Source organism: Chelonoidis abingdonii, chromosome 3, assembly GCF_003597395.2.
Source record: "Chelonoidis abingdonii isolate Lonesome George chromosome 3, CheloAbing_2.0, whole genome shotgun sequence".
Taxonomy (NCBI): domain Eukaryota; kingdom Metazoa; phylum Chordata; order Testudines; family Testudinidae; genus Chelonoidis; species Chelonoidis abingdonii.
This window is the reverse complement of record NC_133771.1, coordinates 202,364,347-202,382,381: the sequence shown is the minus strand read 5'-3', so window position 1 is coordinate 202,382,381 and position 18,035 is coordinate 202,364,347. Positions and strand designations below refer to the sequence as shown.

The window sequence follows — 18,035 nt, the reverse complement described above, 5'->3', positions numbered from 1 at the left end:
CTCTCCAGCCACAGGGGCTCTAGGCATTGTTGCATCCCAATAGCAGCTGGTAAAACCGCAGCCTACGGGCTGATTCACTGTTTCCCTCCACCTATGTAGTCATTTACTTCTGTGCCACAGGGGTGTAAACAGGGCCAGTGCAAAGATGTTTCGCACCCTAGGCAAAACTTCCACCATGCGCCCTCCCCCCTTCCCAAGCCCCTGCCCTGAGGCGCCCCTCCCCACGGCAGCTCCCCACTCCACCCTGAGGCGCCCACCCTGCGGCAGCTTAGGCCAAACAGCTTAGGCGCCGCAAGCCTGGTAGGCAGGAGAAGTGAAGCAGCCACGGTGTGCTCAGGGAGGAGGTGGGGCAGGGGTGAGCTGGGGTGGGGAGTTCCCCTGCATGCTCCCCCCCCCCTTACTTGCTGCAGGCGGTCCTCCCCGCGCTCCCCTGTCCCAGCTCCCTCTGCCTAAATGCCAGAGGCGACTGGGGTGGCCGAAGATCCGGCCGCCGCGGTCGCTGCCAAAGAAAAGGCCGCCCCCCAAATCCTAGCACCTAGGCAACCACCTAGGTTGCCTAAATGGTTGCACTGGCCCTGGATGTAAAATACTTCCAGATCCAAATGGTAACTTTTTATACCCATTTTGCACTGCTGTGAGGACAGTGAGTGCTCTGAAGGGAATTCCAACATGTTGTACTTAGCTCTGCTACTGCCATAAATATAAGAAAACCCACTTTCCACAGCCAAGCTATGTATTCAGGGTGCACTGCCTACACCCTCTGCCCCACTGCAGGATTGCTGCTTGAGCACCTACAGTTGGCAGACACCCATGGTAGATCAAGTTTTGCTAGACAAGGTTGCTGGACTGTCCCGTCTTGCGAGATCAGTATGTGCCAGGGTCCCTCTCACAGCGGCAGTCCTATTTAAATCATCGCCCAGCTCTAAGGAAATAGTGCTTTGACTGGAGCTGCATGTAATTTTCCCCTCTGGGAACTACCGAAGTGGTACTAAATAAAGCCAATTATATTAAGTGGGCTGCAAGGGGGCTGCTCACAGAGAGGCCTGCAAAGCATTCAGTGCTGCTGTGGGCAGGAAAGTATTTGGAATGCCTCCTGGAAGCTCAGCTAATGGGTCACAGAGCAGGAGTAAATCAGTTCCTTCGGTCAGCCCCTGTAGATGGAATTGCATCTTTGGAACCTGGGCTATACCTAGCCAAATGAAAGGAAAGAACCAACATTTGATGCATGGCTGAGCCAGAAATGCTGGATAATGAGCTGTCCCATCTGTTATCCGCATATGTGGAAGTCTGACAGTTTCACTCCATTTCTGCTGTAGCTCCACCTATACCAACACGCTTTCATTAACAGTGACCTGCAACGGGGAGACAGCACTGGGCTTGGGCATTCTTTGGCTACTTTATGATGAAAAGAGAGAGAGCAGGAAATGTTTATATACAAAAAAATCTGTTGGCTTTTACAGTAGGAATTTAAATCTCAGCTGACTCATATGGAAGAATGTAATACCATTGGGAGTCACCAGGCTATGCTTTTAAAGATGTGGGTTAGTGTCACATTTAGATCTGCCTTGAGCAGTCCAAGAAGCAGACTGTGAGTTTATGGAACCTGCTTCCCTTCCCACTCTGCAATCCATGATATGCATAGTCTGTACGAGGGAATAAGGACTGATGATGATCTAGCCCAGTGTTACATATTCTATTTATCTGGCTGCATAGAAGTCAGATCTTTACCAGTAAAAGTTTCTCTCCTTATATCTTTGCCTAAGTGTATTTGAAGGCATTGCTGCTGCCTATAGGTTAAACTCACAAGCAAACAAAACAGCTCTTGGTGCCAAAACATTACAGATTCTATGGCAACTGGCGAAGTTGTGCAATTATACCACCCCGCACTACCAGGCACTCACTTGATGGCACAGATGAGAAAATCTGGACTATTTTAGAGTTAACTCCCTCAGATTAACTTCATGAATCCAAGGCTCCGAGGGAATCTCAGAGTCAAGCTCTAAAATTCACCTCTCACAGCTTTTCTTTCCCTAAAACTGTCATGACTTCAAAGTCCATTATCTTGGTTCCTTTCTGGCTGGAAGCAAATATTGGGTCCCGAAGGGTAGCTGGGACTCTCCCCTTCCCACTGATATAAAGCCCCCATTTCTAGCCCTGCAGGGGCACATTGACCTCTGCCCTTGCAGGGGTCCTATCAAATGACTTCAGAGAAGTGTAGTTTCCCCCACTTTTTGGCAATCTCCATATCAAGGCCAAAGGACATGGGGTCTCCCATTTCAGGTCCCTCCAGGTCAGGGTTGAGTGACACCTCGGCTGAGAAGAGTAGGAAAGTTACAGGGCTGCTGTCTGTGTTGTACTTGGTCTGGGCATTACCAGAGGACTTAGCTACTAGTGCTGCCAGTCTAATGCCGTCCAGCTAAATTCACCCCGGCTCTCTTTGTAATCAAAGAGAAATGACCTGCAGCCTCTGCTAGCCTCCAGCTCAGTTAAACTGCAGTCAGTCCAGCTCATAGCCCAGGACAGTATTAGTGTTTTGACGTTAACACACAGCCAATTGCTGTGCTCTTTGACCCATTGCATGTTGTGCTATTTGTGTTCTTTTACCCACAATCCTCCTTCATTCTGTTCTTAGATACCAGTTTGGCTTTTGATGTATAATAGATAGTTTTCTTGTACAAAAGAAAAACAAAGGTCCCCATCCTGGAAACACTATGTAGACTGTGAGTTCTGTGGGCAGGGAGTACCTCTGTGTTCTGTGATTGGATTGCTCCTAGCAGGATGGGGTCCTGGTCCATGACTGAGGGTGTTAGATGCTACTGCAATACAAGTCATAAACAACAACATAGGCACAGGAGGGCAATGGGACACCTTAGCAGTATCACGTTTCTCACATGCCTGTGGCCCAAATCCAGTAACAAGGTGGCATCCTGCAAGCACAGAGAGCTTCAAGGGACTCTTCGCAGATACAGGGATCTATCCATGCAGTGCTCTTCGGAGGCTCAGCGCCTTAGTATTTATAGGGTCAGGGAATAAACATTTAATAGCAGGTCTTTGTATAAATGGTTTATTAGCTGAAAATATAGATGTCCTGCAATTAGTTGCTTTATTGTTTTAAAAAATGTGAAAGAATGGAAACAAAAAGTGCATCACAAAAATTTCATCCATTGTTCTAGTAAAGAACATCACATATTCTAGTAAGTCTCATCTTTCTATCAGCACTACAGGATACACTGCATTTTATATCATCCATCCGAAGATATCAACTTAGTTTATAATCATGAATGACATATGCGTGTGAGGGATTATAATAGGTGGGGAAACTGAGGCACAGCACTGTTGATGAATTTGGCCAAGTTCATGCTGGAAAGCCATGGCACAGCTGGGACCAGAATCCAGATCTCCTGCCATACATTCATGTGCTTTAAGCATAAGACATCCTTAAAAGTCATTTGAGTTAACCAAAAAGAACGAGGAGGACTTGTGGCACCTTAGAGACTAACACATTTATTTGGGCATAAGCTTTCGTGGGCTAAAACCCACTTCATCGGATGCATGCAGTAGAAAATACAGTAGGAAGATATATATACACAGAAAACATGAAAAAATGGATGTTGCCATACCAACTATAACGAGACTAATCAATTAAGGTGGGCTATTATCAGCAGGAGAAAAAAAACTTTTGTGGTGATAATCAGGATGGCCCATTTCCAACAGCAGACAAGAAGGTGCGAGTAACAATAATTAACCAGTAGTTGTAACCACTCCAACACACTTGATGCAGAATGTTAGAACAGATGCTTCAAAAATAAAAATATCGCACTACTGCAGCTTTGTTCTTGCCATGGTGGGGAGAGCTAGAAAGGGGCACAATGGCCTGATTTTCAGAGGTGCTGAGCACCCACTGACTTCAATGGGACTTGCAGAGGATCAGCATTGACAAAAACCAGGCCAAAGGTCTGGGCCAGTGAAGCGAGAGAGCCATTGGTTTATCCATCTCAGTCACCATAGAGGGGTTGCTTATTTACAGCCATTTTTTAAACAGGAAAAGATTACGTCTCTGTGCAAAAGTGCACGTGTGGCAGCTGTGTTCATGGGCCTGCCTCAGGCTGGACGTACCTGAGTGCTACTGTCCATTTACCCAGAAGTGCATTAGGCTTTGTCAGAGGGATCTGTTCATCTACTCCTCTGATGTAAACTTAAAACACCATTTAATAAAGCACATAGCGGTCAAATTAAAGGTGGTAGGGTAAGTGCAATTGATCAGAGTGGAAGGAGAGAGAGATCCTGAAAAAGAGAGAGACCCTGAAAGCTTATATGAAATCACTATAACCACCTTAATACCCTCTTTGTGTTGTTCACTGTTCCACATTTCAGAGATTTTCAAGGCACCAGGGGAGTGGGTGTTGCGAGAGAGAGTCAATGGCTGTTGGGTGCCTGATTCCCATTCATGGCTTTGAAAATCTCCCCCTTAAGGTCTTCACTTTGGAAATATACTTCACAGTGTCATGGATGGAGAATCTGATAGGTTTAGAGGCCTTTTACAATGTCTCCATATGACTATTCCCAGCCGAACAGCAAAGGTAACACAAGCCACCGCCAGCAACACAACTATAAAAGAAACAGAACGCCCTTTATTATGTGTGTGAGAGCAAATCAATGATGTCTCTTTTTACAAGGGTGGGGGTAACTGGGAGAAGGGCTACAAAAACAGCAAAGGAGGAGAATTCCAAACAGGGCCCAATATCCCCCTTGACGTATTTACACCATGTCTTCACATGTACTGTGAGCAAACCCTAGAGCCTGCCCCTCAGCCAGAATAAGGTCTTGTCACCACTTAGAAGTTTTGCTGGTTTAACTAAACTAGTATATGTTAGTTTAGATGCAGTAATATCAGTATAAAATGGCTTATACCAGCAGAGGCCTTGTCTCCACTAGAAAGGGTTTGCCTGTACAGGCATACTGGCAAACTTTCCTAATCGAAACACAGCTTATATCAGCAAAAGAGTTCTTTTGCCAGTATATGTTAGTTTCCTGAATGAAATAAGTTAAAAACACGATTTTTCCCATATAGTTGTGCCTACAGTGGGACTTCTGCCAACACAGCTATTTAAGACAGGAGGCGATTTCTTCACATTCCTATCTGACATAGCTTGCAAAACTTTAACCCAAGCTAGATTTTATGCCGGTTCCCCAAGCTAGCATAAGCACTATTGGTGGAAGCACATTTATATCACTACACCCTTAACTGACATAACTACACCAGTAAAACTTTTTAAGCATATCCCCAGCCTGAGTGAAACAGGAGTGTGTCCAGGCTGGGGCTATGAGGAAATCAGAAGCAATCATCCCCCAGGCCACAGAGTGGCAGCCGAGCTTCTTTCTGACTGTTGCTACTACCGCATCCTCTATGGCTGATGTGCTACCTCCACCTCGGTGAGTTGTGTAGATGAGGCTCTGCCAGACCCGCCCTTTCCCCATCGTCCTGTGGCTCTCCCCATCCCCAAACCCGCCTCAACAGCAGAGTAGAGGGAGCGCCTGGGAGCAGAAGGGGCGCAGACGTCCTGAGGCAGCTCTCCAAGTCTTATCCCACTTGCATTGTGGGAACGCACCAATTCAGCTTCCCGTAGAAGGTGGTGAAAAGGTGGAGGGTGGGAGGAGATGGAATCTGCCCCACTAACAAATGAACTGGAGTGATGCTGAGGGTTTCTTTTCCACCCCAAGCACAGCAGACCCCAGGGCAATCACAGCAGTTAAAGGGTCCTACCTAGCTTTACTCTCACTCTGCAAAATTAAAGACTTCTCATAAATCCCTAGTTGGTTTTTAAAGGTCCCCTTTAGCAGGAGGGACCTTCTCCCTGCACACAAAGACGCTGGGGGAATGACATGCTGGAAACATTCAGGAGAGATTAGTGGCCTCGTCTAGATAAAATGAGTTTAAATTTTACAAGAACCCACCTGTAAACATACTGTTGTCAGCTGGAGATGAAGGGGAGTAGTTCTTCCATACAATGCCGGTCAGTGCTACAATGACCACTGGGTAGACAGTGAGATTATACCGCACATACTTGTCAAGCACAAAGTTTTCCAGAGAAAACCTGGGAGGAAATAAAGGTGGCAAAAAAATGAACATCTTGTCAGTGGATTTTCCCCCCATGCTAGACAACTTCTTTAGGGAGCAGTTGGGAACAAGCCTGGAGTTTGCCCAGGCTGGATTAGACTATCTCCGTCGCTTCTCAGAGCCTGAGAAGAGCTCCAGTATGGAGAGCGTGAAAAAAGGTGGGGGTTCCATGGAAACTGATAAAAACAAATAATAAAATTAATTTTTGTCTGGTTTTTTTTCATGGAAAGTTTCTATTTTTTGGTGGAAATTCCAATACTGAAAAATTTTGGCTGAAAACCAAAATGTTTTGTTTCTGAAATGCTGCCGTGGTGCCTCCTGGGAGTTGTAGTTTGGATGACTCAAGCTCCCATTCTCCTCTATAGCCTGGGCACCCTGGTCAGACTACATCTCCCATGAAGCACTGTGGCAGCATTTCCAAATCAAAATATCTAGCCCAAACCCTGATATATTTCCGTTTATCAGCGTTAGGGTTTTTTGACATTTTTTGCAGAAAATTGTGTTTAGTTGAAAAACTCAATTTTCTGTTGAAAAATTGTTCTGACGATAATTTTTCAACTCAACCCACTCCACTACCTTGAGCAGAATTACCATTCTCCACTTGTGGTCAGTCACCAAAGAAGTTGATAAGGCCCCTTCTCCTACACATGGCCCAGTGAATACCTAATCATAGTGTCTGAGAGTGATCCTGATGCTACTCACTAAGCATCAAGACAAGCGCAGGATCCAGATGGCCACAGATTTTTTAGGGACAAATGGGAACTTATCAGTGTCACCTACCATATTACCAGTTCAAAGGTAAGGATGGCCAGAGAGGTTGCAGTTGCAATCTTATTAGATACGTTCCCACTGAAGATCAGCACCACAGCAAAATTCAGCAGAGTGGCAATTGTCGTCCATGTTCCGTATAGTGCAATCCCATTTTGCACCTGTCAGGTACAATAATGACACACTGAGTGAGGATGAGAAATAAACATTCTGTATATCTCTAAACCTGCCACCCCTCCATACCCCAATGGGTGGTTAAACTGGCACTGGTTTGGCGCATTGGAGTAGGTGCAGAAAGCAGGAAGCCCACTCAATAGGTATACTCCTAGCTTCACAGTGGCTCCATCAGCACTATTGCAGAGAGGGGTTTATGGGAAGAAGTAAAGTTGGTGGCTCCACATCTATGCAGATCCTCAGCCATACTCTTCCAGGGAGGGGCTGTAACGCCTAGTGGCCAAGGCAGGCAAAGGGACAGTCCAAAGCAGTAGGCAAGTGTGCATGGTGGTTGGGTAGCCAGCAGGTCAATCCATATCAGAGACTGTCCAGGCCAATAGTCAGAGTTCTACAGGGATCAGCCAGAAGATCCAATGCAAGGGGCCAGGTCAGTGAGTTGGTGGGGGCAAGGTGGTAAGGTAGGGACAGGCAAGACGGTCTCCGCAGCAGGCAGTGGTGTGTTGCTCAGACAGCTTCCTCTTCCTGTTGAGGCCTTTATGTAGTCCAAGTACCCATGGAGACTGCTGCCTGTTCAGCTACTTACACCAGGGTGTGGGCATGGCTGCTGTGGGTCTCTAGGCCTTCAGCCCGAAGGCTATTGGTCAGGGGCTGCAGCTAAGGATGTTGCCTAAGGACCTTGTGGGCCTAGGTTCTATACTGGGCCCTGACAGGGTAGTGCAGCAGCTGCAGGATTGGTTGTATAGAGGCTGCACTACCTCGCCACAGCCTGGATTGATGGAATCCATCCCTGGCTGATAGGTGCAATTCTCCACCTTCACCCTTCATTGTACCTGGGTTTGTAAATTCAGGCTTGTTCCATGGAGTAAAATGTGGACCATAAACAGCAATACATAAGTCCTACTGAACCATTCCTAAACACTGAGCCAAATGTATTCATCTTGTTGAGGTGATGCCTATAGTTCCAAATGCTGAATTCAGAGTTTTACTGTCTGTACCTGTATACGGATCATGAGCCCTGGAATCTGACTATAACAAGTGTAGGGAGACAGGCTGGGGCAGGAACACATATTTGGGGTAGGTCAGGACTGCGATCTGGCAAGAGTCTCATCTTCACAGACTACCTACTGCTGAGAAACCCTCCCTGGTCTCAGACTTGCATTGTCACCCAACCCACTTTTCCACTGCATGGTCCTAGTTAGGAATCAAGCAATCCGAAGGGAGGATCAGAGAGCACATTTCAGTCAGAGGAGGGGTTTCGGTAGACCAGGCAGCTAGAGGGTGTAGGGTTTCTTGGTTGGAAGGGTGGGTAATGAGAGGAGGTAGCAGGTATGGAGCTCTTTTCTGCTGTGGGGAGGTGGAAGGAGGGAGGGAGGATCACATGTGGCTGAAGATATTCAACTTCATTGCCTCTGTGTAATATACTTTCATCCAGAGCATGGAATAAAAGGAAAAGGCAGAAGAAAGAAACCCTGAAAAATATGTAGGGTTTTTCCACTCCATCTATACATTCTTAATAATGGTCTAATGGATTAAAGACTGTTTTGGGGCAATCTGGACAGTCAGTCTATATGTGAAGCATCGTGAAACAGACAAGGGGCTTATCTGCCTCCTATTGACTCCCATGCTGTCAACAGATGGGAAACCGAGACACAAGGGAAACCTGAAGGTATGTGCAAGGGGAGGGAGTTAGCACTGGGGTAGCAATCATTATGACATTGTGCGTCTGAACTTTGCCACCTTCACCTTGCATGAACATGGTGGTGTAGCTTTTCTGTAAATAGCAGTGCTCACATATAGCATACCAGAATTCGGATGAGCCACAGCTCTGCTTTGTGAGACTTTAGGAACCAATCGGCATGGATATGCAAGGATCGGTGTGAAATGAAGAGACCAATGTAACAGGTAAAAGGAAGGACTGCCAGGAGAACCAGGGCTGGAATGAGATACCTAGGGGGAAAACACATGTGATACAGTATTTTAGCTAAATTGTACTACATATTAGCTCAATTTGTGCCTCATCTCATAGTCTTACTCTTGGTAATGAGTTAATAGAGCTAATCATTACATGTAGCCTTTACTTAACATATGGCTGTTTTACTTTTTCACACAATTCATGCTCGTATTTAGCAACTGCATTCCTCTGACAGCCAGTGACGATATGGCTGCAGTTCTGTGCCCGTGAAAGGACTAGGATCATAAAAATAACCAAAAGCCACAAGATTAACTGGCTTCATGAAGAGTGGTACAAGATTACCAATCCTAGCTTCCTGCTTATATTGAAAATATGCAGGAATGGCAAGCTGGAAGAGATTTTAGATTTAGAGATCACAGATCCAACTCATGGGCCAAAAGCAAAGATTACACAAAACAAACATGATGTAAAGGCTACCTTTTGCCTAGTCCACGTGTATTAAGATACAAAGCCTGATTCCCTGGCCTGGGCAGTTTTACACCAGTGTGACTCAGTTTACTTCACAGGGGTTACGCAGGGGTGAAAATGGTGTAATGCAGCAGTGAATCAGGCCCAAGGAGAGGATTGCAAAAATCCTCTCTTTACAGTTCACTTACTCTCGATCCCACAGAAATAGCCATCCAACATTAATGGCGTTGTTCAGTATCCACACCAGATAGAAGGATATTGGCAGTAAATCTGGTTCTGTGTAGACCCATCCAAGTTCATTCCTGTCAATGAAAAGCAGGCATTTGGAGAAAGCAGTACTGACTGTTAGGAAGATCAAGTATTGCAGGTCTGATTCTCCTCCCACTTACAGTGAATTGGCGCTGGTTGAAGTCCACTGATGTGAAGGAAGTACTTTCTGTTTTACATCGGTGTCAATGAGATCTGGCTTTGTGGCTTTACAAAGCATGCCTTCCATTTAATTCATTCATAATATTCCATGATAGGTCACTACAGCAACTACATCTAGATTATGCAATATACACTACCGTTTGTGTCTATGCGGATAGTTAACATCAATGTCCTAGACTCATTTAGCCTACTGAATCCTTGGCCTCTCCATTGAGACTGGAAAAAACCTGTGGGGAGGTTCACGTCAGTAATGGCAACATTTTGTGATCTGCATACCTGTCTAGCTAGGATTGAGACAGGGCCACCCAGAGAATTCTGGGGTCATGGGGCAAAGCAATTTCAGGGGCCCCTTCCATAAAAAAAAGTTGCAATACTATACAATACTACATTCTCATGGGGGCCCTGGGGCAAATTGCCCCACTTGTCCCTACCCCCACCCCTCCGGGAGGCCCTGGTTAAAATAAACATTTAAAAACCTTCCGCATCTCGGCACCAACACAGTGTTAAAAAAACTTCTTTTCAAGACACCTTTACAAGGTATTACTGGGTCTCAGCAACAGCTAGTGCTAAAAGGCACTAAAGCTCATTAAAAGGGTTGGACAAATATTTTCCGTCAAAACTTTTTTTGGATCGAAAACTAGGGGTTTTTAAAAAGTGAAAAAAATCACGTCTGCTTTCCTTCAAAATTTGTTGTGGTTTTTTTAATTGAAAAGCTGAAATTAGTGTGCCAAAACCTGAACATGGTTTGAGGTTTCAGAATTGTGTGGCCAAATATTTGCTGCTTGCTGTGTTTGACTGTTTAAAGAAACAATAAAAAAAATTCTGCTTAAAAAAAATCCAAAACTTTTGAACCACCTCAGCTTGTGACGCAACGGCCTGAGCCCATCGCAGTCAGGACTTTTCTCAGGTTTCTGATACTCTGCTGCTCTTCCTTGACTCATCTGTCTCCATAACTTTGGTTCATTAGTTGACTAAAGAACGGCCATATTGGTCAGAACAAGGTCATCCAGCCAGTCACTGTCTACGCAGTGGGCAGTGCCAAGTGTCCCAGAGGGAGTGAACCTAACAGGTAATGCTCAGTGATCTCTCTCTGCCATCCATCTCCATCACCCTCTGACGAGAGCTAGGGATACCATCCACTCTCTGGCTAATAGCATTAATGACTTAACCTCCATGAATTTATCTGTTTTCAGAGACTGGCTCCATGGGTCCCTCACAACAAGATGGTTACTGTGGTTGTCTTTAGATAGCTTATGTACATACTCCACAAACTGAGCAGTTTGGCTTGTCCAGATCTGGGATGAGCCTATGTGTGAAACTGAAATGCTCAAAATAGCACATGCATGTGATGGACACAGAGTGCTAAATTAAACTCACTCTGGAGCCTCGGGAATGCAGAGGACGGGGGCTCCCTTGTAGGGTTGGGATGGAGGTAGATGGTGTAGTATTGCTCTTCTCATGTGATCCTCCCCGCATGGTCCTTGGCTCTACTGTTAATCTAAAGTGGCTAATTTTAATGAGGCTACCCTGCCCTGACATAATATCCTTGCACTGAAATTAAATGTAGACTATAATTTGCATTTGAGAAGTGAAGGGATGGGACCGCTAGGAAAAGATAACAGCTTGGCTCTTTGTGTTAAATAGCTGCTGCAAGCCTCAAACTGCTGAATGACCTTTGGGTAGGAAGGCTGTGCTTCCAAACAGCCTGCCCTGCCCCATATCTCACTCCCCACTTCCTGCCCCTCGAATCCCCAAACGATCTGCTCCTTGTCCCTCACTGTCTGCCCGAAACTCCCCCCACACCACCTCCTGGACGCCACCCTCAATAACCCTCCTGCTCCTATCCTCTGACCTGCCTGACCCTATCCACCCCCCCCGCTGAGTCCTATAGACCCCGCCAGGTAATGCCACGGATCGCAACCCCCCATTCCCCGTCCCCTCACTGCCCCCCCCGAACCTCTGCCCCCTCCCTTTCCCCTGACTGTCCCTGGGTCAAGACTCCCTGCCCCTTATCCAACCCACCCCCTGGGCCTCTTACCATGCTGCTTACCCCTGCCTCCCTCCTCTCCCGGAGCCTCAGCGTGCAATGTCCAGGAGTGGCCCTGGACAGCACTGCAGCGGCGTGACTCCAGCAGGACCAGAGCTCCCACTGTTCGGCCCGAAGCTCACAGCCCCGTCCCCTTACCAAGCGGCTCTGAGTGAGGAGAAGCTCAGGCCCCACTGGAGCCATGCTGCTTTAGTTCTGTCCAGGGCCGCTCCTGGATGTGGCGCACTGAGGTGCCAGGGGATGGGGGAAGGCAGAGGCAGGGCCGAGGCTGGAGCCTCAGCCATTCTCGTGGAGGCCCCTGCCTGGGGTAAATTGCCCCACTTGTACCCCCCCTCTGGGCAACCCTGGATTGAGAACACCAGTTCATTTCACATGTGTCATCACATTGCTACCAGTAACAGTTTTTGCTCCCAACATGGTCTGGAACAGTCTGGGAGAGTCATTCTCATTTACATTATGGCTCTGTTATACCACTGTCAGCAGAAAGGCGCTGCCATAAGAATCAGGCCAATCGAGTTTTGTTACATGATTTCCCTACAGATCATTGCTAGTCTGTTTAGCCTGTGTATTACTTGCCCACTCAAAAAGCTCCCCAGGGGCTAGAATATGTAGTAAACTCAGATCTCAGTGTCTGCAGACTCTTACACTGTGAGAATTGTGGAGATGACACTGTGGCCTTTCTCCACCACTTCCTACATTAGTGTAACGCCATTAATTTCAATGGATTTGCTCCTGATTTACACCGCCGTGAGAATCAGACCCTGTGTGTTCTGGTGAAGCAGCATCATAGTGTGTCATTTCCCAGAACTCCGTTTGAGTAATATGGTGCACTGGTGCCAATCTCTGATCATGGTAATTCTGCTGCCCCCTTAGTGGGAAAGGCAGTGGTACTTAGAGAGCTGTGTATCACAGAGGTGGTTAGGGGCAAGGGATCATCAAAGACTGACCACCCCATCTTCATTCAAACCCCACTTGTGGCCTCACTCTTTCCACCATGCCCACAAGCAGCAAGTCAAGGCTAATACTGAGACATACATAAAAACAGTCCTAGCCAGTCCCTCCTCTGGACTGCCCAGTGTCCATCTTGTCTCGGTTGCAAGCACTTTGGGGCAGGTCCTGTCTGTATCTTATGTCTTGCACAGGGCCATGCACATACAAATAATAAATGTTCACATGGGATCAGAAGGCAAAAGGCAAAAGACTGACAAGGATCCTCAACTCAGTGTCAGCTCAGCTATAGTGAGGGAGGGAGACGCCTGCATTCAAATGATATGGAGAAAAAATACCTTCTGCAGATTCCTGACAGTACATAACCCAGCCAAGCAAACTGCCAGACATAGATGACATTCCAGATGAGGAAGGTCCAGCCAGCTGGTGTGAAGTCAGTGTTGTACTTGTTTGAGACATTTCCAACAGTATTTAGGAATACACCTGGAGCAATGAAGGTTATTGCAGGAAAACATGTTACTGCACACAAATAATGGGAAGAGCCCACGGTTCTCCACGCCCTCGCTCAGGCTTTACTCATTGCATCAGCATGCATCTGTGCAAGCTGATAGGACTCTTGTCAAAATGATTCCTGTGTTGTAATGGGGTTGTCTTTGCACAGTCACTGAATATGTGACAATCATCACTTATGAAGACCAGGTGTGACTTTGAGCAACTTATACAACGAGAAAAGAATGACAGCGAAATAGAACCAGAAAAGCCAGTCAAGCTTGAAAACCAAAGCTGGGAGTGAGCCGCGATATGCAGAGCTGACGAACTCTGTTGAAGTTGGGAATTGGTGGCACTGATCTTTATAAATGGGCAGCAGTAACTGAAGATGCTCGTCCTTTCTTGCTGCCAAGTCACTGGGTGCCTGGTGCTGTATAGCCCTCGCTTGGGGGAGGGGCAGAGGGGGCTTTCCTTGTACACCGCTCACATAGAGCCTGACCCAAAGCCCACTGAAGTCAACGGAAACTAAACCGGGCAACTTCAGCCCCAGCAGTGGGAGGAAATCAGAGGCTGTTCCCTCCCTGCTCCCCTGGGGACTTCATGACATCCCAAGGGGGATAGAGAGGAGGCAGGGTGTGTCACCATCTCCTACACACCAGCCAGTGTAGTTGGCTGGATGGAGAGATGGGAGGTTGTACCCTATAGCCCATCAAGGGGCCTAGTAGTAGGGAGTGTGCTGACTCTTTGCACCTGGGAAATGCCCCCAGTATGCTCTAGGCCCATCTCTTACTATGGACTGTGCCTCGATGGGGGAAAAGACTGGGAAACAGCAGAGGGTAAAAAAGTGACAGAGTGAAAGAGGCAAAGCATGAGAATCTCTACCATTAGGTGCCTGACTAATACACCTACTGACTTGGAGGAGGTCATGCTTCAGAACACAAGCAATCATGTGTTTTGGGAGCGAGAGGTGTCTAGTCAAATCAGAAACAGCTGCTAGTGTTACCTTTGAATGCCCCTGAACCGGCTCCAGCATTGAGCACCACCATGGCTGTGTAAGTGGCCAGTGCCAGAAGCATTATGAAAATCTTCAGTTTCTTGTAGGTGAACATCTTCAGGACAGAAAAGAAAAATCAGAACAGAAGGAAGCCAAGCAGACTTTAATCCCCTCATTCTTAGATTGCGGAAGCCGGCCCAGCCTGTTGTGGTGGTGGTGTAACATACGTGCCTGGTATAAGGTGGTCCAAAAATGGGCTATACATGGTTGTAGATGGTGAAGTAAGTGGCTCTAACTCACAGCAATTGCATGGGTATGGAAGACAAATGTAACGTATCCCAGTTTGTTATTCTGGGGCAGTGGGAGGGTGGGCACAAGTACTCCTATTAGGTCAGTGGGACTACTCATGAGTAAAGGACTGGATGCCAGGTGAATGGAGAAACAGAGCAGGAGGCAGAGTAAGGGAAGCACATTCAGCAGACTAAAAAATTCAAATGGACCATCTGAGTATGGTCAGAGTACCAGCCTCCTTGACATGGACCCGTTTACATAGAGGAGCAATGGAGGAAGGACATTATAGATAGAAATGCCCAGGGACATATTGTGAGTGTGTTTATGGACCAAACAACTAACACAGATCTGCATATCTGTCTTCTTCACATCACAATCGTATTTATACTGGATCAGGCAAACCTGCCATTTCCCCCGCTTTTTTCTAGGTTTTTATGCTACGTCAGTCTTCTACTCTGGCTTCACAACAAGTTTTGTTTGTTTTTCTTCAGTGCAGCTTTTTAATGTTCTTCTACTGACCTTAAAATCTGTGAGTGTATGAGTCTTTAATCCTACAAAGTAATCTTTTATTTTCATCATGGTATCACCTCTGCATCTATTGGCTAGAAATAAGATTTAAACTGCTCTGACAGCTCCTGGGTATTCTATAGATTTTAAAACCTATACATCAATTTTGTAAAGAGGCATTTGAAAATATAACTGCAGTTTTCTCAAATAATATCTCAATTTCAGGAAAAATGTTATGGCATCTATCAAAGTAAACTTCCATACTTTAGGCATATGATTTTTTTAATTAAAGTTTTCTGCATCAAATAAACAGCAGCACAGCAATTCCTTCTATACTGGATAGAAATAAAAAGTGAATGGTTCTGAGCTGATAAGGGTTAAACTAGTGAATTCCAGGTCACACATGAATGGATAATTTTAGAGTTCTGTGCTTTGTTCCTGGATTTAACTACACCCAAAAGCACCACTGGGAAGTGGGAGGGGAAACTTTTTTTTCCTGTTCAGTCCAAGTGAGTTTTTTTCTTACAAGTTTCTTTTGGATCATTTTATTATCTATTTATTTCAATTAAAATCCTAGATTTCAAATATAGGGGAGATCATTTAAATAAAAGACGAAGATTCTGATTTGGATAATACCAGCATAAATCTGGAGTAATTCCCTTGACTTTACTGGAGGTATTCTGGATTTACAATGGTGTAACCAAGATCAAAATCCAGCACAAGCTCTCTTTTACTAGCATATTTGGAAGAGACTTTTGATTAGAGAGCATTGGGGAAATACGTACTTGCTTGTGGAAATCTGGGAGGGAAATAATTTATGCCTTAATGACATTTTCACAAGCCACCTTTCTCCTACTGCCTCCCTTTGATTCATTGTTGACAATAAAGGTTTTCATTATTTGTCTAGCTGCAATTATAGGTCATGCATGTTGTTTAGAAGATTTAGAAACATTACTCACAGTGTTCCTCCCAATTCTGATTTTTGGGACGTCTTTCCGCTGTGCTTCAGCTACTTTCCAAACTGGAGTCTCACTCTGCCTCTAGGAATTGTGCCTTCAGGCTTATGGGCAGAAGAATTTCTACAACATTAGGAAGATCAGCAGCATCTCCTCCTTAGAAAGTTAGTGGTTATTGAATGGACTCTTTGTTTTGCACATTGTTTATTGTAGCCTCTGATTGGCTGAAGCATCTTGAAAGCAAAGCTTATACAACAGAAATGTGGTTATTTAACTCAGACCTGTTATAACACCCAGAGTCCTGTCGCCTGTCCCCAAACTTGCTGATAGGGAAAATAACTAGTAAAGTGCATATTTGTAGACTCCCTCTTAGTTCATATTTTGCTGTCCCTGTGATATATGAATCTAACACTCTGTAATTCAGTGGAAAACAAATTCTTACAAACTATTGTAGCTAAAGAGGATGATATGGCACATCATGCAGCTCCATGTGTTATGTAAAGTGCAGGGGTTACTCCAAAACAGCATAGAATCCAGCACCATTTTAAAAACAGCTGCTTTTTTTTTATTTAACCAAAAGATCTGGCTTTTAACAAGCACATTCATCTTCAGTCGCCCCTGCATTTCTGTTGCTATAAAAGTGTTGGATGGAACACAGTGTTCCTGCTGGAAAAAGAGATGGCTTGCCAGATTCCCTCCCTTCTTCAAGCAGGAACCACTAAGAGTGTTTTTTGTTTTATGGACTTATTAGCCAAAAAGAATAAAACTAGGGCATTTAAATGCCTTTTGAATGACTCCCTGCGGGCTGAACTGTACAGTTGCAGCACAGAAGATGGGACGGAGTAATGCTGAGTACAGATGGTCAAGGATTTTCAAACAAAACATTTTTTATCAGAAAATGTCAATATGTTCAAACAGAAACTGTTTGCGAGAACCCAAACAGATCACCTTCAAACATTTTGGAAAAACATTTTGGAAAAAGCCAAAAGCCTAGAAATTGTCAAAATGTCCTGTTCTGACATTTTACAAAGGAAAAGTTTCATTTTTCAGTTCAAAACAACTTTTCATTTTGAAATTTTAATCCATTTAGACTAAAACAAAAAAAGTTTTAAAAGATTTTAAAATGCCAACATCTAAATGAAACTTTTCAAAATGATCCAAATAACATATTTGCATTGACACAAATGGATTTTTTTTCCAGATTATCAATTTGTGGATGTTTTTCAAGATTTGACTTTTCACCCTGTTTTGGAATGAGGGGGAAAAAAATCCAAGTCTTGAATTTTTTGTGCTCTTCCCCATCCTGTCCACCCAACAAGGAGCCAGCCAGATTTGGTCCTGATTAAATACTACAGACCCAATTCTAGCATCCTTTCTCATGCTGAGTCAAGACGGCAGAATCAGATCCTATATGATTCAGAGAACTCCCATGGCGCACATCAGTTCTATTGGAGACCTAAGCATTAAGGAAATAAAGATCGGGGAAAATTCAGCGAAACACCTAGATTTTGGTGAGACTGAGAGTAATTAGAATGAGAAAACAATCAGACAATCCAGATACTTAGCACTGGGAAAGCTCTTGACTTCTTCTACCCCCTCATACAAATATTTACTCCTTACCCACGAGGTTTAAGCAGGATTTGATAGTGAAGGGCATATCAGTGAAGGAGAGTTGGCATCCTCCAAGTCATCTGTTTATAATCTCTGTGGCCCTTATATTCTCTCAATAATACAGTGTGAAACTAACCAGATCCAGTAAAATCCACGATTATTTATGGCTAGGTGCTGCTTGCCCCTTATCTATTGGGGAAGGTGTGGTGTCTTCCTCCCCATGCACAGCCTGTGTAAGGGTCAGGCAGAATGACAGTGCCCAGTGCTTTCGGGAGGGCAGGGAGAGCACCATCCCTGCTGCTTCAGGGTGCCCACAGTGCTCT

General features: G+C 45.3%; 1 protein-coding gene across 1 annotated transcript; it reads right to left on the bottom strand.

Annotated features, from left to right (window-relative positions):
* Positions 1 to 3,094: 3,094 nt before the first annotated feature.
* LOC116822575 (uncharacterized) lies at positions 3,095 to 17,147 on the bottom strand. Its single transcript, XM_032776555.2, has 8 exons — positions 16,105 to 17,147; positions 14,357 to 14,462; positions 13,203 to 13,347; positions 9,629 to 9,742; positions 8,863 to 9,007; positions 6,899 to 7,047; positions 5,956 to 6,095; positions 3,095 to 4,608 (listed from the first exon to the last, which is right to left on the bottom strand). The coding sequence occupies exons 2-8, from the start codon at positions 14,460 to 14,462 to the stop codon at positions 4,496 to 4,498; spliced, it is 912 nt and encodes a 303-aa protein (XP_032632446.1). The 5' UTR covers positions 16,105 to 17,147; the 3' UTR covers positions 3,095 to 4,495.
* Positions 17,148 to 18,035: the final 888 nt, after the last annotated feature.